This window comes from Terrapene carolina, unplaced genomic scaffold, assembly GCF_002925995.2.
Source record: "Terrapene carolina triunguis isolate 2854851 unplaced genomic scaffold, T_m_triunguis-2.0 Scaffold21, whole genome shotgun sequence".
Lineage (NCBI taxonomy): Eukaryota > Metazoa > Chordata > Testudines > Emydidae > Terrapene > Terrapene triunguis.
Genome location: NW_020664372.1, coordinates 42246834 through 42267025, shown reverse-complemented (window position 1 = coordinate 42267025; position 20192 = coordinate 42246834). Strand labels below are relative to the sequence as shown.

General features: G+C 42.8%; 1 protein-coding gene across 4 annotated transcripts in view; it reads right to left on the bottom strand.

Annotated features, from left to right (window-relative positions):
• Positions 1-3140: 3140 nt before the first annotated feature.
• Positions 3141-20192, bottom strand: part of REV1 (REV1 DNA directed polymerase) — a 94556-nt gene continuing 77504 nt past the window's right edge. For all 4 annotated transcript variants that reach the window (XM_024213552.2, XM_024213570.2, XM_024213560.2 and 1 more), the window contains 5 exons: positions 17024-17144; positions 14212-14432; positions 13781-13937; positions 12190-12292; positions 3141-3555 (listed from right to left, as the gene is read on the bottom strand). In XM_024213552.2, the coding sequence (XP_024069320.1) occupies positions 3444-3555; positions 12190-12292; positions 13781-13937; positions 14212-14432; positions 17024-17144 (714 nt within the window). In that variant the 3' untranslated portion in view covers positions 3141-3443. The remainder of the gene's footprint in view (positions 3556-12189; positions 12293-13780; positions 13938-14211; positions 14433-17023; positions 17145-20192) is intronic.

Genomic DNA, 20192 nt, shown 5'->3' with positions numbered 1-20192 from the left:
GCTCTGGTTAGATTGCGCCCCCCCCTCCCCCCCCTTTTTTTTTTTTGTAAGGGTTGGAGGAACTCCCATTACAGGGCATCTTGGTTTAACTACACTATTCCCTGACACACTATTTTGGACTATAGTGGCTTGAACAAAAATGCATTCTTGATCAGTGGACCCAGAAGCAAGCACCTTTTAATAATTAAAAAAAGACCTTCAGGACTTTCAAGCTCACTTCTGGAAAGGGCTACATTTCATTATGGTCTGAGCTTGATAAAATTAAAGATCTGTCCACCTCTCAGTCCAGTGGTTCTCCCACTGATGACACTGGGTGTGTTTTCATAAACATGAGTATAGACTTACCTTTACAGGGGGGAGGAAGTGGAACCTGTTACTAATCTGTTCTGTAACCATTGCTCTTTGAGTTGTGTTGCCACCTGTCCATTCCACTCTTGGTGTATGTGGGCCTAGTGCACTAGCATAGGAAATATTTCCCTCAGTGGTACCTGTAGGGGCAGTGGATGCACCTTGTGCTGCTCTGCAATGTTATAAAGGAGTAGAGACACCCTTAGATATGCATAGGAAGGAGGGTGGGTCATGGAATGGACATGTGCAACAGCCCAAAATACAGTTACAGGTTAGTAACCATTTTTACTTTGAAAAGAACAGGTGTACTTGTGGCACCTTAGAGACTAACAAATTTATTAGAGCATAAGCTTTCGTGGGCTACAGCCCACTTCTTCAGATGCTCTAATAAATTGTTCTTTTTGCAGATACAGACTACCACGGCTGCTACTCTGAAACCTGTCATTTTTTCTTTGAATGGTTGCACATGTCCATTCCACTTCTGGATACAGGGCCGGCTCTAACTTTTTTGCTGCCCCAAGCAGCAAAAAAAAGCGCCACCCCACGAGGCGCCGTGCCACCGGAACCTCCACCCCCCCCCCCCCCCCGGCGCCTCCCCCCCCCGCCCACCCCCGCGGACCCCCCCCCCCCCCCCGGAGCGCCTCCGGTATGCCCCACCGCGCTCCCCCTGCCGCCCCTTACCAGGTGCCGCCCCAAGCATGTGCTTGGGTGCCTGGTGCCGGTCCTGCCTGGATAGACTGAAGGAACACACACATAAATCTGGCATCCTTCTAGATTGCTGGGCGATGGCTTAATGAGAAGCAAAAGTAGGTACTGAAGTTCAAGTTGCAACTCTACAACTGTCTGGTATAGGTTCTTGAGGTAGAAAGGCTGCAGAAGCTGTGATTTTTTTTTAAATGAGCTAGCACCGTGGTCAGCAGAGTTAAATTGGCTATGGAGTAGTAGCACATACAAAAGGAAATCCACAATGAAAGTCAATGTCACCACGAACACTAGAGCCCAGATGGGGACTCTGGCCCAGGACTCTCAAGATGGACTTGGCAGAAAGTCACTGATTTCTGTGCTAACATTCTGTCCTACGCTGTGTTCCTGTTGACTAATAAACCTGTTTTACTGGCTGGCTGAGAATCAGGTCTGACTGCAGAGTTGGGGTGCAAGACCCTCTGGCTTTCCCAGGAGCCCTGCCTGGGCAGAGTTGCTGAGGGAAGCACACGATGTGGAAGGGGATGCTGAATGCTCCAAGGTCAGACCCAGGAAGGTCAAAGCTGTGTAAGCTTCTTGCCTTGGAGACAGTATGCTCAGAGATAGGAGGCTTTCCCAGAATCCTGACTGGCTTCATACAGAGTAGTTCCAGAGCATCGCGTGTGGAGGGCTGTGCTGCCCTTTACATTGTTGCACAGCAAGGGGCACATGCAGCAGCCTGACAGATTTTTTCCTCAGCGGTAATTGCATCCAGCCTATAACTTTCTAAAAGCTATACTCTAGGAACTATTTTGGGGAAGTTCTAGGACTTACAGGAGGTCAGACTACGTTATCCCAATGGTCCCTTCTGGCTTTGGAATTAGTGAGTGAGGTTCTTTGGCCTGTGTTACTGCAGGTGGTCAGACTAGATGATCATAATGGTCCCTTCATAATCTATGAAACTATGCTGCAGCAACTGAGCAATGACCATAGTAAATATTTATTAAGCAAAATGCATCGTCTGATTGCAATTCAGGGCTGAAAACTAATGCTGACATTCTTTACATTTAAATAAGCAAATTCATTCCATAGCCATAGATTGTGTTATTTGGGTCAGGTTCCATACAGGTCTGTCTCATCTTACACTGGGGTTACGTTCCGCTGTCAGCGCGTAAAGCGAAAACTGCGTATAGTCAAAATTACATTGAGTGTAATGGCGGGTGGAATCGCCCGCACTACAGGAACAGTATTTAAATTGTTGTTTTTCTTTTTTTGTTTTTGCCAACTGCGTAAAGCTGAATTTGCGCATGTTAAATGAGTGTAAGATGCCACAGACCTGTATAAAACATGTGTTAATTGTTGCAGTCAACTACCATTTTGTGCTCACTGCATGACTTTCACTCCCCAAACAATGGAAACATCCCCCATAGCTGTTTGGTAGCTGTTTTAAGGTAATATACTCCACAACATCCTAAGTTTACTGAAACCCCACAGTGGGCACTTCCCACCTAAGGAAAAACCTGAGAAGTGATTAGGGTGGGAGCTGAGCTGAGCTGAGCTTGCCAGGAGCTCTCTCTGTGCCCTTCCAGTTTTTTTCTGAGCTACCCATGCATGCCTCACTCTGATCCTTCTCCATCATGGGAAAAGAAGTGAGCAGCAAGGTCCCCAGTACGCTAACCCTGGATGTTCTGAATGGGGCCACAGAAATCACAGCAGTTTTATGTGCAATGTAGTTAAAAGTGTGCTACAGCGTGTATGGGACTTACGCTTTCATACTTTGTGGACCTACAAATTTACAGAACACAGTTTACGCATTAGTTCTATGGGTATTGGCTTTATAATCCCAAAGGCAAGAAAGATAAATTATTCAACCCAAAGCACTGCCTGTGATTTTAAGCTGTCACAATCACATGTATTCTCGACTACTGTATATAAACAGGTACAATGATTCATGGATTTCTCTCACCGGAATTTTTTGAGAGAACTAAATAAGCGCTTACCACTGCAGAGATTAGTAAAATGACTCAAAGCTACAGCTTTAATGAAGGGTTAGCGATATTCAAACTGAAGCATTGACAAAATGGAATCAGTACAAAAATATACATACAGTTCTTTATTAAACAACTGTAAACACTTCACTGTAAAAATCCATAAAACTTTATAAACAAACATTTTGCAAATAGATTCTATACTACAATAAAAGAATTTTAACACAATTATTTACATGCAATACTGACAAATTTGGCACTTTTTGAAAAGAAATGTACAAAACACTTTTTTGTTTAAAAAGAAATTGAAAATTATAAAAACTCAGAGCCTCACTGTCATGCACTTTGCAAATACCTCACAAGCACTTATGGCACAGCTGTCGGAGAGCTCCAGGCTCCCACCAAGCTCTTTATTACAAGTTAAGTTCAGATAACTTTTAATGTGCTTCCATAAGTTTGTTGTAAAACCACCTGAACATTGTCAAGAATGAAGTCAAAAGCCATATTCCAAACTGATTCCACAGACTGCTGCATTAACCTGGGGGGAAAAAAAAGGTAGCCATGCTTAGAACAATACAACAGTCATCCTTCCCAGGTCGCTGTGTATTACAGTACGGGATGCCTTGAGAAGAGTTTGTTTCCAATATCCAAAGAGAAAAGATCCCACTAGACATGAATCACAGCAGCTCAATATAAACAATGTTTGGATTAGTTTTTAGTAAAACAACACACAAAAAACTATGTTAAAAGATCATTATTAAGAATTAATAATTATGCCAGAATTATGCCGGTACAACCTTAATTTGGCCCCTTTATGCATATTCATTACAATATATTCTTTAATTACATGATTGCTGAATTAAAGTTGCACAAGATCTTAATACTGGCATTTCCTAACTTTGGAGTTTACTACCTTAATAATGTTCTCTTAATGTAGTTTTTGCGTGTGTAATTTGCTATGTTTTAAAAAAAAGCAAAACCAACCCCTGAAATTCCATGATGTGGCATCATACTGACACACCCCTGTGGCTCGTCAGCAGCACTGAAACTTTTAGATCCACATAGACCTCTGCCACTGAGCTAACTGGATAACTGATAGGAGTGGTATGAGGACCAGCAAGAAGGAGAATGAGAGACCTTGCTAATGGGTTTCACAAATATTTGCTGAGACAGAGGAACGGTGACTAATTCAGGGATCTTGTGTTCCATTCCAAACTCTAGAGTGGAGTGTACACTCTAATGGACATAGACTCTTCTGCCCATTTACCCCAAGCTTGACACCTTCTGCACCATCCCTTCCAACCTGCCTCTATCCCATCACTGTCTCCTCATCCCATTCCATTCTTCTCACCTAGTTAGTCCCAATCTCCACTCTCCAAGTTCCTGACCCAGTCTCATTGCCCAGTAAATTCTAGTCCCATCTTTCCCCACCCAGCCTCCACTCCCTGATCTCCCCCTCCCCCCGCCCTCCTCCCTATTATGCAGCCTAGTCTCCATCCCCAGCCTTCTCATTCAATCTCACTATCCTCACCTCCCTCTGCTCCTTGGCCCAGTGTCTTTGCCCAGTCAGTCTCAGTTCTCTCCCTGTGCCCCAGCTCCTTGTCAGATTTGTCTCCCTTCTGCCCACCTCCTTCAACCTGTCCCACTGGTTTCCAGCTCAAGATTCCTCATCCAAGCTCAGTTTTGCCGCCATCCAGTCTTCTTACCCATTCCCCTCCTCAGACCTAGCTTCCTTGCCCAGCCAGTCCCAGGCCCCCTTGCTAGCTTCCAGTCTCCACTCCCCATCTGTCTCAATTTATTCCCCAAACTCTCCCCTGCAATGCCAGATGTCCGTCTCTTATCCCCTCTGCATTTGAATCAGATGGCTTCCTCCTCCCTTCTGCCAACAGGAGGTCACAGAATGCCCAGAAGTGAGTCTCCCTGTTCTCAGTTCCAGTGCCCACTCTGGCCCAAAGCAGCCATTATGGGGAAAGTCCAGTTTTGGAGAGTCCCTAGTCTGGAGAGGGCTTGCTCAGTTGCTCTGTGGGGCAACGCATGCACATTCTGATCACACATAGGAGCTGTGAGAGGCTCAAGCATGCTCAATGAGGACGGAAGCCCCAGAGAATTTAGCTAAGCTCTAGCAAGTCTCTACTGAGCACCTGTGAACTCTGCTTTTTCAAAGGCTTTATAACTTGTCCATATTTGGGCAGATTTAAGCAGACTAGAGCTTAAAAAAGTTGCCAGAATATTTTCAACACTGAAGAAAAACTTATTTTCCCCTAGCCTTGGTCTTGGAAACAGATGAACTGTTTTGGCTGAAATTTTCCAAAAAAATTCAGCCTGGGACAGAATGGAAAATTTCAGCCTGAATGGTAAGTCTGTCAAAGTTATAAGCAACTGAAAACAGGGTCTTATAATGGGAAGTGTCAGGCAACCTTAATAACAGGGGTGTCACTAGTCCAGTCTATAATCAATACAACCTTAGGTAATGCTCAGGCTGTTCTGAAGTTCAGAGGACTATATTTCTCCAAATATAAAGAACTTCCCAGCAACTTTTACAAATTTCAGCATTTTTACCATTAGGATTACAATTTATAGATAGTCACCAGTTAACCTGTTTCTCTCACAACCTTACCCCCAATAATGAAGGAATTTAAATGATAAATTTCTGGATTCTGACACTTCCCTCGCAGCCCAAATGTCTTGGTGTATCTTTCTTCCTACAAGAATGCAATTCAACTTTTACACAGAGCTCTGGCGTGTTGCATTGGGTGCTTGGCTGGAGGCTGAAACACCAGTGCAAGGGCAGAAGAGGCATGACCAAACCCTGGAGGATCCATGGACTAGTACAAGCTGCCTCTCTAGTATTTAAAATCCAGGAAGAAAGGTGTAAACTAAAGGTTAGGACCCAGAAAGCTGTCCAAAAATCAAACAGAGATTCTGTGCTGCATCTGTAAGAGATGCTGCAAAGAACTCAGAGCCTAGAGGAGGGAGCAGCCCCAAAGTGACTAAAACTTTCTGATTCTGGGCTGCTACAGGGGTCGGAGTGGCTTTCAGTGCAACTCAGATAGCCCTGGAGGGCTGCCTAAATTACAGCAGCCTGTAATTGGCTGTACGTGGGCAACCTGCAGCTCTATCCCATGGTTTTCCCACTCCCTGTCACACTCTGGTATACTCCCTATGTGAGGATTTGCAAAGAAGTCCTTTAGGACATCCTGAAGATGTCTTCCTCAGCTCCTCTGCAGATGAAATTCCCCCAGGTCAGAATAAGGGCTCTTTATCTTGCTCTGTCTCCTTTACCTGGTATACAGGGGCCAGAGAATGTCACTAGCTGTTTTTCCTTAAACATAATGGGATTTTATGCCAGTTTTGTTAAGAATTTTATATAAAATACCCATCTGCTCTCTTAATTTCACAGTATGACTAATTAATTTACAAAGGCCCAATGACATACAACACCACACAGGCATAACTGAATAAAATTGTGCATTTCTTTGTGCCTATCTGATGATCTCAGCCCTGTGAAGTAGGTATTATTTCAATTTACAGGTGGAAAAGCTGAGGAACTATTAAGTGACTTGCTCAAATCACAGAGTTAAGCAGTGGGAAATCCACTTCAGGTGACTCTCAAGCAGTTCAATCCAGAGGTGGATTAGAGTTTACCTGAAAAAAGATTCAAGATCATCACATCTGAACCTGGCATTATCTCTAGAATGTTGAGATATGGCATAATGAGGTGCAAAGACATGTACCGATGACCAAACTTGCAGCTCTGGGTAGGCACTTGAGCTAGAAAAAGCTGCAGAAGCCACCTGCAGTCTCATCGACTGTGATACCACTCGGCTTAGTGGAGACACATTGGCAATGTTGTGGCATAAATATATGCAGGAGGAAATGCATGGCGAGATTCTGAATTGAGACTAGAAGTTCCTTCATCCTGTCCGTAACTGTCACAAACAGTTGTGAGGATGACCTGAATGGTTTAGTCCTGTTCAAGTAAAAAGATAAGACTCTCTCTGAACATACAACGTACGGAATCTCATTTCATCCTTACGAGCATCGGGCTTGGGAAAGAAAGTTTGTAAGTATATTGCCTGATTGATGTGGAAATGAGACACTTTAGTCAGAAATTTTGGATGTGATCGTAAGTATACTTAGTACTTATAAAAGACTGTATAAAGTGGGACAGCTACCAGGTCTCGCAATTCTCCAACTCTCCTCACAGAGATAATCACCACTAAAAAGGCTACTTTCATCAAAAGATGAAGCAATGAACAGGCAGCCAGCAGTTCAAAGTGGGGACTCACCAACCTTGTTAACATCAGATTTAATCCTCAAGGGGGACAGGTTCCTTTACTTAGGGATATAACCTGTCCAGATCTTTCAAGAACCTCAGTGACATCAGATTGGAGAAAACTGAGTGATTAGCATCTAGAAGGTGGAAAGCAGAAACAGCCACTAGCTGAACCCTGATGGAACTAATGGAAAATCCTTGCTGTTTCAGGTGGAATAAATAATCCAGAACTTGTTGCGTAGACGCCTGGATCAGTGAAACACCTTTTTGCTGAGACCACAAGGAGAACCATTTCCACAGGTATGGGTACCTAGAAGGTGGTTTTCTGCTATTCATGAGGACGTTTTGTAAATCCTTTGAACAGACCTCCTCAGGTGTTAACCATGGAGCAGCCAGGCAGTAAGATGAAGAGCATCCAGGCTGGGATGAAGGAGATGTCCATGGTTCTGTGATTATGTATGGATATGTATTTCCTGTACCCCTCAGAAGCAGTGCAAAGGCTTGGGGGCGGGGGTCAGGGATAAAGGAGCTGAGGAATAGGGAAGTAATTGCTGGGAAGGACCCTGGGTCTGAATTTGGAGGGCTGTTGGGTGTGGGTGGGAGAAGTATGGAACAGGGTTTCTTGGGGGGGGGGGGGGGGGGGGATTATTAGGGAGACTCTCCCATGCAGACCCTGGCTGATCATTAGCCTCTCTGAGTCAGGCACATTTGCCCCTGTCCCCATGTGTCCCTGTACCCTCCTCCATCCCCATGTGACCCTGCACCCCCACTCAGCCACCGCCCTCCCCCCCCGTGTGACTGCACCCTCCTGCGTTCCTGCACCCCCACTGCCATTCAGCCCCCGCCTCAGTCTGTCCCCTCCACTAGTCCTTCTGAACCGTCTGTGACCCCCCCACAGCAACCCATGTATCCCACACTGTCCATCCCCCCATATCTCATGCATCCTGACCTGGCCCAACGGACAGGGCACTGTGAGGAACACAGTCTCTTCACTTCCCTATCAGCAGCTGGGGCTGCTCCCGCCCGGGAACAGATGCTCTCTGTTCTGGTGCCACAGCAGCCCCTGGTGGGTGAAGGGTGAAAGGCGTAACTGCAGCACTTCTCCAGCAGAATGTATTTTCTTCAGAGAAAAAAAATTCTGCATGGGACATGAATTCTGTGCATGCGCAGGGGCATAGAATTCCCCCAGGAGTAAGCATTGTCCATAAGCACTAGTAAATTCTTTCCCCAGTGTCAGGGAGGAAAGCCTGACAAGCTAGATGCATGGATCTCAACTCTCTCACATTTATGTGGAGAGCTAAATCTTGGACAGACCAGAAACCTTGAATCATGGATTTCCCAGGTGAACCTAGTGAAGCATCTGTAACCAGAGTCAATGTGGGTTGTGAGGAGACAAAGGGAACCCCCACACATATGTTGGCTGGGTCCATTCACCAGTCCAAAATGGCTAGGACTCCTGTGGGCTCTTGAACTAGCATGTCCAGTGGGTGACAAATCAGAGAGTACACCAAGCTCACCCAGATCTAAAACTTCCTGAGATGAAGTCTGGCATGCCAAACCACACACATACATGAGACCTGAGACAGATCCTTACAGTCAGAGTTGGATGGGCCTTTAAGTCTAATGAAATGGCTAACAGTCTGAAATCTGGTTTGTGGGAAGAAAGCCCTGACTACTGTAGAGTCCAGGACCACTAATATCTTCTTATCAGGGGGGAAGTGCTGACTTGTCCTTGTTGATTAGCTGCCCCAGAACTCTAAAGGACTAGACCATGACAACACTGAATTCTACCTGGCTCTTGGACTGACCTCCCACCAACCAATTGTCCAGGTATGGAAAGGTATGTACGCTTGTTTTCCTTAGGAATGCAACCACCACCGCCATGCATTTTGTAAATACCTGCGGGGTCATGCACAGACCGAAAAGTAGGACTATAAACTGATAATGGGAGTCACTGACCATAAATCTTATGTTTCTATCATCAAAGCCACAGGAAAATTCCTTCAAGTCAAGGGCAGTGTACCACTTGCTGAGATCCAGGGAACAGATTAGAAAGATTCAGGTGATCATGTGAAATTTTATTTTCTTTACATATTTGTTCAGCTCTCACAGGTCTAGTAAGGGCCTGAAACCTCACTTTGCCTTTGGAATTAAAAAGTAACATGAATAAAACCCTTTCCCTCTGTATAAAGTAGGAATCTTTTCTACGGCTCCCAACATGAGACTGGACCTCCAGAAGGGGACCTCCTGAAGAGGGACTGGGAAGGGAGGGGAGGAAGGGCAGAAACACAACCTTCAGTTTATCCCAGTTTCACAGTGCTTAGGACCCACTGCTCTATGGTAATATGGGTCCAAGCACATGGGAAGTGGGATAGCCTGTCTGGAAAAAAAACAGGGATAGGAGAAGCTGGCGTAAGGCAAAATGGTAAGCTATCCTCAACAGGGCAGTCAAACAGACTGCTTGGTATATCCAGGCAGTCTCTAGATGAGCTCACTGTAGACAAAAACTGATTAGGGGGTGGTCTCATCATATGATTCTTCCCTTTCCTCCTGGACTGGTCAAGTAGCCTAAATATAAAGGACTGGTAACAGTGGAATGACTCAGGGCAGAATTGCTTTTTTCATGTGGAGTGGAGTATAAATCCTCAAAAGACTTCAATGTAGCTCTGGAGTTCTTCAGACTGTGGAACTTATCAACATTCTTGGGAAAAGAGTGTCGGTACCTCAAAAGGGAGATCCTTCATAGTCTGTTGGACCGCCTGTGGAAGACCTGATGATTGAAGCCACAAACGTCTCTGCTCAGTCCTTTTGGCTGTTGGTGGCAGAGAAGATGGTTTTTGCCACCAAACCCTTCCGAGCTCTAGAATGGCCTCATTTATAGGCAGAGCTACTCAGGAGGACCCAGCTGAACACCAAAATTCCACCAACCTACGTGAGCTCTCCTGAACTACCTCCACTGTGCGACCAGGGAGGAAGACACCCTCTTCAACAGGTCCTGATAGGACCTTATTCAACCTGATGAAGTGAGGACACACCAGATACCACCAACTCATCAGTTGAGGAGGAGGAGGAGGAACACAAAGCAAGCTGCAGTGAAGCTTTCTGGAACATCTCCAACAGAGGTCTTGCTGGGGCAGTTTACTCTTGCTTGGCACCCAACTTGGCACCCGGCATAACTTCGTGAGCCTCCTCATGTGAACTATCCTGGCATCTACTTGGAGATCTGGAGGAAGAAGGGTTTACAGGGAGGATCCGGTTGTGGGAGGAAATCTCCACAGGTTCCAATACGGCCACTGATAGGGCACTGGACCCCAGTCACTTTCAAACCAAGGATCCATGCCTCTCAACCAACATGGAACCTCTGCTAGAAAACTCTTTGATGATGGAGAGTGATGCCTCCTATCTCGAGACAGACACACATTAGCCAACTTCCAATTCCGAAAACGAGCCTGAGTCACCCAACCAGGTGCAGAAGAGCACTGGCAAGATTCCAGAGATGACAGTACTGAGAAAAGCATACTGGGCTCACCTCTGGATAGCACTGGACAACGGTGTGCAGAAGGATCTGAAGCAGTCAACGGTACTGAAAGCTGACCTATACCTACAAGTAAGTATGATGCAGTCTAAGGTTTTATTGGTAATTGGCAAGATGTCTCCTATACTACTGGAGAGGCCAGTACCAAGAGAGACAGGATCGCATGCTGCCATATATGCCTCTTTAGGTTCTCTTTATGCTGCTGCTGTTGCATTGAAGAGGTTGGTATCACAGCATCAGTCAATCGTAATGGCACAGACACCAGTGCTGATGATCCCAATTTAGATGCTACTGGCACAGGTGAGTGCCTCCTCTCCAGCACTCTTCTCTGCTTCCCAGCTTGTTTACTGGTTGACGGTGCTGGGGACCTTGATCTCTTGGAGGATGAGTCCTTTGCAGCACCATGCCAATATTTCTTTCTCAGTACCAAGGAAGGACAGCTGTGCCAAGACTCTGCAATGTCCAGAGGGGCACTTCTGACAGAAGTAGATATGCTTGGTAAGGCTCTGATGATAGACGCAGGGCAGCCTTTACTAGAAGGTGACAGAGCTTCACTGCCCTATTCTTTTGGGGTCTTAAGTCCCTGAAGATCTGGCACCTGTCCCAGACATGACCCTTGTCATGGAACTTTAAACTTTGAGAAGGATGGTCACTCACCCGCATGGATTTCCTGCAGTCAGTGCAAGACTTAAAGCTCGGAGACCGAGGCATTTCCTGGTACCAGGCATCAGAATCCAGAAGAATCAGGAAGCAACAGTTCACCAAAGTACAAAACAACTAAGAAATGTAACATAAACTAACCTAAGTATGAATGAGTACCATATACAAGAGTACCAAACTACATACACTGAAAAGGACAATACTTGCAGAAGCAAGCTAATACACTGACTACAAACCAAGGGTGATAAGAAGGAACTGAGGAGGATCGGGGATGGCTCTGCCCTTTATACTAACAAGCAACAGCATGAGGCAGCAGAGGCCACATGTGTGACCCGACAAATACCACTAAGAGAAAAGTCTCTGACTCTGGTGCACTGGGCACGCACACCTCTGAAGTGGAACGGACATGTGTAATCACTCAGAAAGAAGCCCATCCTTTGCCCGAAAAGCATTCCACTTTTTAGCTAATGCTACTATTAAGGTTGCAAAACTGCTGCAGCTATTTTCACTTGCTCAACTTTCCAAACATTAGGAACCTTCTTTTACATAGTCTGATTTTATTTTTCTTTTAAAATCATATTCATAAATGCCATGACTGTTATGCTAATGCAAGGGCATAAACTTATCTAGTACATCAACTTTAGCACAAAATACTAAAGTCATATATATATATATATTATATATATATGAAATTAAGCTACCTTTTCATGTACTTGATGACCAGATCTAACTTTTCCAAATCCTTTTCTTCTATCAGATCAGTACAGTACTTCACAACCTGTAGAATGTCTTCCTCCATGGGATCTGTAAGAAATATATAGATACAGTAGGGGACTTTTTTTCAAGTATACTTGGAATCAAAGAAATTCTGCAGTGACTAGTATTTCAGGGCCTGATCTTGCAGCCCTTGCATTCCCACATCTCCCACTGAAGTTATCTGAAGTTTTGCATATGCAAGGACTGCATGATCCTGAGAAATCTGGACAGCGGACCTGTTTTTTTCCCCGCAAGAACAAGTGACAGCACAGCTATTAAAGAAAGGGAACAGACATATGCATTTATAATGGAATAGCTGTTTCAAAACTTTGGTAATAAAGGCAGTGATGTCTTGCAATGTCAGAGACCAAAAAAACTGCAGTTCAGATTTTTCAGGATATCAAGGAGGCAATAATTGTCTCAAATTATGTTAAAGTACAATGCTACCTTCAGGTTTTAACGATTGTTTTATACTTTTGTTCTTCTGTAATCTTATAAAAGAATTCTAATATGTATTAAAAAACCTTCCAGTTCATCTTTGAAAAAAATGCTTTCTATAGAAGAGGAACGAGGAGTAATTGTGGCACCTTAGAGACTAACAAATTTATTTGGGCATAAGCTTTCGTGGGCTAAAACCCACTTCATCGGATGCATGTAGTGGAAAATACAGTAGGAAGACAGACAGACACACACAAAATGGGTGTTGCAAAACCAGCTATAACTAGACTAATCAATTAAGGTGGGCTATTATCAGCAGGAGAAAAAAAAAATTTTTTGTAGTGATAATCAGGATGGCCCATTTCAAACAGTTGACAAGAAGGTGTGAGTAACAGTAGGGGAAAAAATTAGCCTGGGGAAATAGTTTTACTTTGTGTAATGACCCATCCACTTCCAGTCTTTATTCAAGCGTAATTTAATGGTGTCCAGTTTGCAAATTAATTCCAATTCAGCAGTTTCTCGTTGGAGTCTGTTTTTGAAGTTTTTTTGTTGGAGTATTGCGACTTTGAGGTCTGTAATTGAGTGACCAGGGAGGTTGAAGTGTTCTCCAACTGGTTTTTGAATGTTATAATTCTTGACATCTGATTTGTGTCCATTTATTCTTTTGCTTAGAGACTGTCCGGTTTGGCCAATGTACCTGGCAGAGGGGCATTGCTGGCACATATCACATTGGTAGATGTGCAGGTGAACGAGCCTCTGATGGTGTGGCTGACAAGATTAGGTCCTATGATTGTGTCCCTTGAATAGATATGTGGACAGAGTTGGCAATAGGCTTTGTTATAAGGATAGGTTCCTGGGTTAGTGTTTTTGTTGTATGGTGTGTGGTTGCTGTGGTGCCATTATCTAAGTACTCCAATTATCCCAAGGTTGTGAGGAAGAGAGAAACCATGTTGATTGGAAAAGACACCAGCAATTGAAGCAGGAGCACAGAAAAGATAAGGTATAGAAATTCAGTTTTTCCCATATGGTTTTCTTTGTGATGTATGCAGAATCACCATGGGTATATCTGAAAACCAAATTATCTGAATTACAATTTACCTGAAATAGTTGTAATCCATTCTTTGAGCAAGGTCTTTACATCGCTGAATTCAACAGCTCCAGCCAGATTTGGTACCTGTGATCTAATTGAACCAGACTGTGCTGTCTGCAAAGCTGATGGGCCTGAAGTATTTGAGGTGGATGGAACTGGTTCCACCTATTCAGAAAAAAAATAATTGATATTGTTCATATGCCTCAATATTTGTCAGACTGATTTTCAAATATGTAACAGCTGTGTTTTCTGAGCAAAATACTGAAAAACAAGTCTTAATACTTTGAAAAACAAATACAAGAGGCAAGAAAAGCAACGCAAGTCCTACTTAGTACATTAAGCAGCTACAATAACAACTGTGATCAAAGACTGATTCTAAAGAACAGTCATTAAAATAAAAAGATAATTTACTGAAAACTTTTAGTTTTGTTAAAATTACCTGAGATTTACCAGTGGCTGTACCTTCCTGATTTAAGAAACCATCTATTAGCTTCTGTGGGCTTCCAGAAGCAGCCACCATGTTTTTTGCAGGGCTACCAAAGAGTTTGTTTTTCAAAGGACTTTGAATCTTTTTCACAGGACTGACTTGATTTTTTTTCCTGTTTTTTTTCTTAGTTTTCACTGTTGCTTGCTTCAACTGTAATAAAGGATTCTTTGATACTGAAAAAGCAGGAATAATCAGTGGTCATTAACTTTCTAACTTTTTTTCACTGAAAGCAAGCATCATAACACTTATGTGAAATCTACAGATCAATCATCCAATTTATCATAGACAAGACCCATTGTTTTCGGTTTTTACCAAAACACTCCCCAGGTTTTACAAAAGTTATTGTTGGTTTTTTATTGTTTTTTTTACTGATTTTCACCCTAACATTGAACCACTCAAGTACATGAAAATAGTAATTATATTAAGACATCCTCTACATTACATGTGGTAGAAGTGGTGTGTAGTGGTTTTGAGTTCAATTTAATTCACATTAAATTCTGTTTGTTACAGTATCTTAAGGCTCTGATAGTGCCACTAGGCAGTACTGAACTTATGTATTAAGCAGCTAAACACTGTTCATTAAATGAACCACAGCATTAAATTTTACCCTCCAGTACTCTTACTTTTCCCTATTTGTTTCTTTTTTTCTGTCCTCCCATTCCCCCAATATTAACCCTGATATTTACCCAGAAAACTGTGAATTTAATTTTTTGCACCGATTTTCACCCATTTAAAATTTTTTATAATGAACACAGATTAATTCCCAGAAATTGTAAACAAAATAAAAACCAAAAATGAAGAGCTTTATTCATAGACAAGATGACTTATTGTATCTGTCATTCCAGTCACTGACAGTGTTTCAGTAAAACTTTTTAAAGGATATTTTTATTAAGTTAGTGCATGCAGATAACACCCAGCTTAATATTCTTTTTAACATCAAACATTCTAGTGCCTGAATGAGAACAACCTGTTGAACCTAAATCCAGTCAGCACTATAGTGGCTTTAGTCAGGCAAACTGCTTCACTATTCTCAAAGCAGCATGCAACCTCGAGAACTCGTGGACACTTATAATGCCCACCAGCTAGAAACAGCAGCAAAAAAACCTTCTTCCACCTTTGGCTAGCCAAGAAACTATACCCCATCCCATTAGATTCAAACCTATCTACAATGACCCATGAATTGTGAACTCCAAGTTTGATTATTATAATGTACTGTGTAATTTGGAATGAAACCAAAGAGAGAGACACAAAATTCCAACTGGAGCAAAATGCAGCAGACCAACCAATGGTCACCAACAGGGTAACAGAAGCACATCACTCTGATGCTTTGCTCACTTTACTTGATCCCCACAGAATACTGGATCAAGTTTAAGGCGATGGGGGGTGTAATCCAGACCCCACTGAAAGTCAATGGCAAAACTGCTATTGACTTTAATGGGGACACAGTTTCATTCTAGTCCAGATGATTTTACATAAGATTTGAGCAAAGCATACCATGTGGACAAAAGAAGGGAAGGGGTCCAATCTCCAAATGAAAAGCTGGGAAAGGCGTTTTTCAAAATTGAACTTCTAGATCCTTGTCTTTACTCTCAAATTCTAATAGGAACTGTATACACACACAAGCTTCTCATGGAAGCAATTGTATAAAAACCAAACATTTGGTGGCATATGCCGCAGAAGCAATGAAAATACTACTAAGCTCTTTTATAGCACTTTTCATCAGCAGATCTCAAAATGCCTTTTAAAGGAAGTCAGTACCCATTATCCTCGTTTTAGAGAAGGGGGAAATGTGGGACAGAGAGCTGAAGTGACTTGTCCAAAATCATCCAGCAGGCCAGAGGCAGAGTCAGGGACAGAAGCTAGGTCTCCTGAGTCCAAGTCAGTGCTCAATCCACTAATAGGCACTGATCTGAACATTCAACTTAAACTAAACAGTGAATTCTATCTTTAAGTCATGGGAAATGTAAAGTTGACTCTTAAATTAGGGCCTCATTCTGCAAACACATTTGCAACTAGTCCCATGAAGTCAACTGACTATTTAGCAAAATTATGTGCATAAGTATTTGCAAAATGGTATATTAAGTTAAGCAAAAACGGACAGCCTGTGATCCAACTGAAGATACAGTGGAACAGTGAGTGTGAAAGTCACTTCTAACAATACGAACGACTGTCTTGGCTACTCTGCTTTGTCCTCCAACTTGCTTCTTTGGGCACACTTTTTGGAGAAAGCTGGCTTGTTCTTCTACCTAGTCACTTTGAGATCAGACAGAATAGTCCCTAACAAAATAGTTGGAATGTAGAACAGAAGTGACAGAGTCCAATAGCAACTCTTGGTCATCTCAGATTTTAGGCGTACGTACACATTAAATCTATACCTATACCCACCCACTATTCTCCCTTTGTATTGTCAGAAGGCTGGATCAACCAATATAATTGAGCCATGCTTCTTGGAAGAACCGGGGAAGAGAGAATCTTTAAGTCACTTTTATGCTGCCTTGATCCTGGGACCATGCAAAAACCAATCAAGTTCCTGGCATAATTTAGAGCACACTTATGCTTAAACCTATGCCCAGTACAACAAACCTGGACTGGACAACAGGACTGGGGCCAAAATGTGTAGCAGTGTTCTTAGACTGTGGTATTCTTTTAGATGCATGAGTTGTATTTTGCAATTTTCTTTAGGATTTCAGAAAGTCCCTTCAAATCTTAGAATGCTCCAGATACAAGACTGATGTACATTTTTAATTTTTTTTTGACGACTCACCAAAGGTGCTCATCGGTTGCTGATAAATGACGTTCTCTGACTGCTTTTGCCTTTGATCATATGCACCTTTAAGTTCCTCTTGCAGCTCAGTAGGTAGTGCAGCAAAAACCTCTGGGTCCACCTAACAATGAGAAATAGTTCATTAGAGGTTTTTCTACTGGTGACAACAGTGTTTGATGTTTACTTTTTCTTGTTTACCCACATGAGAAAGGGATTTGCGTTGTGTCAATTATATTTAGATAGATAGATATAGCTAGATATAGAAATGCAAACAGTAGATATTACAATATTTTAAATCTATCTATATCTGTCAACAAGGGAAAAGCTTAAATTATTTTTCTTTCAATATTTACATTTTAAATACAATTTATTTTACAACTAATTTGCTTAATAACATTTATAATAAATCAACTCAATTTAAACAACATACTCAGAGGTGCCAAATCAACAATTGCTTTATTTTTGTAATATATTTAGTACACATTTGCTGAACGTTGTGGGTGAAGTTGTGCCTTTAAGACAGACAGACACACACACACCTGTAATGGGAGCATGTGCGAAACAACTCCTTCCCAGAGAGAGGCACCCAGAAGCATTCCCTTCTCCACCCTTATCCTCAAAGACAAGTAGGATTGACATCTGGCTCCTCCTAGTTCTTGCACCCAGCAATTTTTTTAGGCTGGTGCTTTCCAAATGGAGCATCTTGGAAGCAGCCTTGCACCTCCTTGAGTGCAGAGGCTACAAATCTAGTTAGCTAGATGAGTTATGCTGGATTTGGAGGGGAGTGGGGTGGATAGGAGCCTTCCTTCTTCCCTACGCTAGCCCCCTTTGATTATACAGATTTTCACTTTTGGATGAATAATCGGTCATTCATCATCATCTTGACCGGGCCAGAACTTGAGTACAGATATACAGTATATGCCTGATTATCCAAATAGAAAGGAGGACTTGGATTTTATTTGGCTAATTGGGAGTTTGGATAACAGAGGGCAGAAGCAGCAGCGCAGCAAGACCTCTGCAACTCTGATGTCATGGCCTTATCAGGGCCGGCTCCAGGCACCAGCAAAGGAAGCAGGTGCTTGGGGCGGCCAATGGAAAGGGGCGGTACGTCCGGGTCTTCGTCGGCAAGTCGGGTCCCTCAGTCCCTCTCTCTTCCTCTTTGAGTTGCGGCCAAAGTGCCGCCAAAGAGGAAGAGAGGGAGCGTAGGATCCGCTACCGAATTGCCGCAGAAGAATGAAGCAGTGCGATTGAGCTGCCACCGAATTGCCGCTGATCGGCTTTATATATATATATATTCTATTTCCCCCCCCCCCACTTCGCCGCTTGGGGCGGCAAAAAAGCTGGAGCCAGCCCTGGGCCCCATTCACTTACTCCCATGATAGCAGGGCTGGAGAAGGCTCCTTGCACTGCCACTCCTGCCCTCTTGATTACAGCAGGCACAAGGTGTGTGTGGGGGGGGTGGGGGGTGGAGAGGGGGTTGCGCTCCGAATGGGGCAGAAAGGAGGCCCTTGGCCAGGATACTGCTTTACTCTGCCAGGACCCTGCCTTCCCTGCACCTTGGGCTAGCAGGGATAGGGTGTCACCGGTCCTGCATCAGTGCAAGGAGCTCTCTGCAGCTCTGCGGTCATAGGAGTGAGTGAGCAGGGCCATGGTGGGGAAGCTGCAGCGGGCTCCCTGCGTTGCCGCAGAAGCCATTCAGCAGCAGCGTGGCCTCCCGGCTGCTGGGGGTCTCTGGTCTATTATCTGAACCTCTGCATCTGTCCTCTACAGGGGACAAGGAAGGGATTCAGATAACACAGAGGTTCAGATAACAGTATTTCAGAAAATGAGGATTATACTGTAGGGTATTCTAGATTTTTCCGGAACATTTGGATGAAGTTTCATGAGCCAGTAGAAATACTATATGTGCTATTATTCTCTAATTTTGAATTGCTCAATGTTTTAAAAGTTTCAAATATTTGCCTTCTTAAGTTATCAGTGGAAAAAAGTGAGTGAACTATTTATGCTCAGGGTGAAACGTATACTATCCTCCATTATAAAAAAAATCTTGTAAACTTTTTGAAATGCTCTGAAAGCTAAAATGGGTGAGTGCAGAAAGTTAATTTGGCAGGGAGACGGACTTTACGAAGAATTGGCTTTGAGTTTTTCAGTGAAAACGGTTAGATTTTGGCAAAATTATGAGGCTTTCAAAAACAAGCTGTACATGAGGATTACGTGTTATTTGTAGGCTTAGAGGATTAGATTTTTATTGGTAAATGTAGGTAAACCAGTGATTTCTCTGTACACACACAAACTGATGAAAATATACTTCCAGAGATAACAAACATACAGATAGGAAAAGTAAGGAAATGGTGCTTGAGAACTTATCAAAGTTTGATTTAAGCATATTAAGTGTGCATATTTTGACATGTGATGTTGACAATTTATTTTTTAAACAATTATAAACTTTAACTTTTTGAATCTCAATGTCTACGGTCATTAACTAATTATTGTCTGACCTCTCTCCATAATTTCCCACAATTGTGAAAATTTAAAAATGCTGAAAATGCAAAATTTTGTGCAACCATGAACATTTAAAAATCAATAAAAATAAACCTTGATATAATTATCCATCAGATTATAAAAAAATAAAAAGAGAATTCTGCCAAGCCTAGTAGTAGTTTTTTTAACAATTGCATTCTTTTTTTCAACTGAGATCTACAAATATTTGTATGGAAGGCAGGCTGCACAGTTCATACATACCAACTTACCTCTCTAATGAATACTCACTTCGTATAAATTGTGCATCTGCTTACAAAGGTAAATCTTGATGCACTTGGCACAGATTTTTTCAGTTTTGAAAACTCTTGATGCCCAGCACAAAGTTTTCAACACATAAGACGTGCAGTAAATAAGGTAAGCCTTGGATGGAGTCCTGGCCTTACTGAATGCACACCTTGTATTTGATAGCATATTACAGTGGAATCCAGCCGAGTATTTCCAGAACTTGGAATTACTTTTAAAAACATAGGCATTTCTATTAAAAATATATATTTTTTAAAAAGTTAAAGCTGAATGGTTAAGCACCCAAGAATCAGGAAATCTGCACATGCAGCATGAACTCGGTCCCTTTGCGTACATGCATTGCAACAGTCTAATTATACCCTCTCGTAACTATTTCTCAAATAAA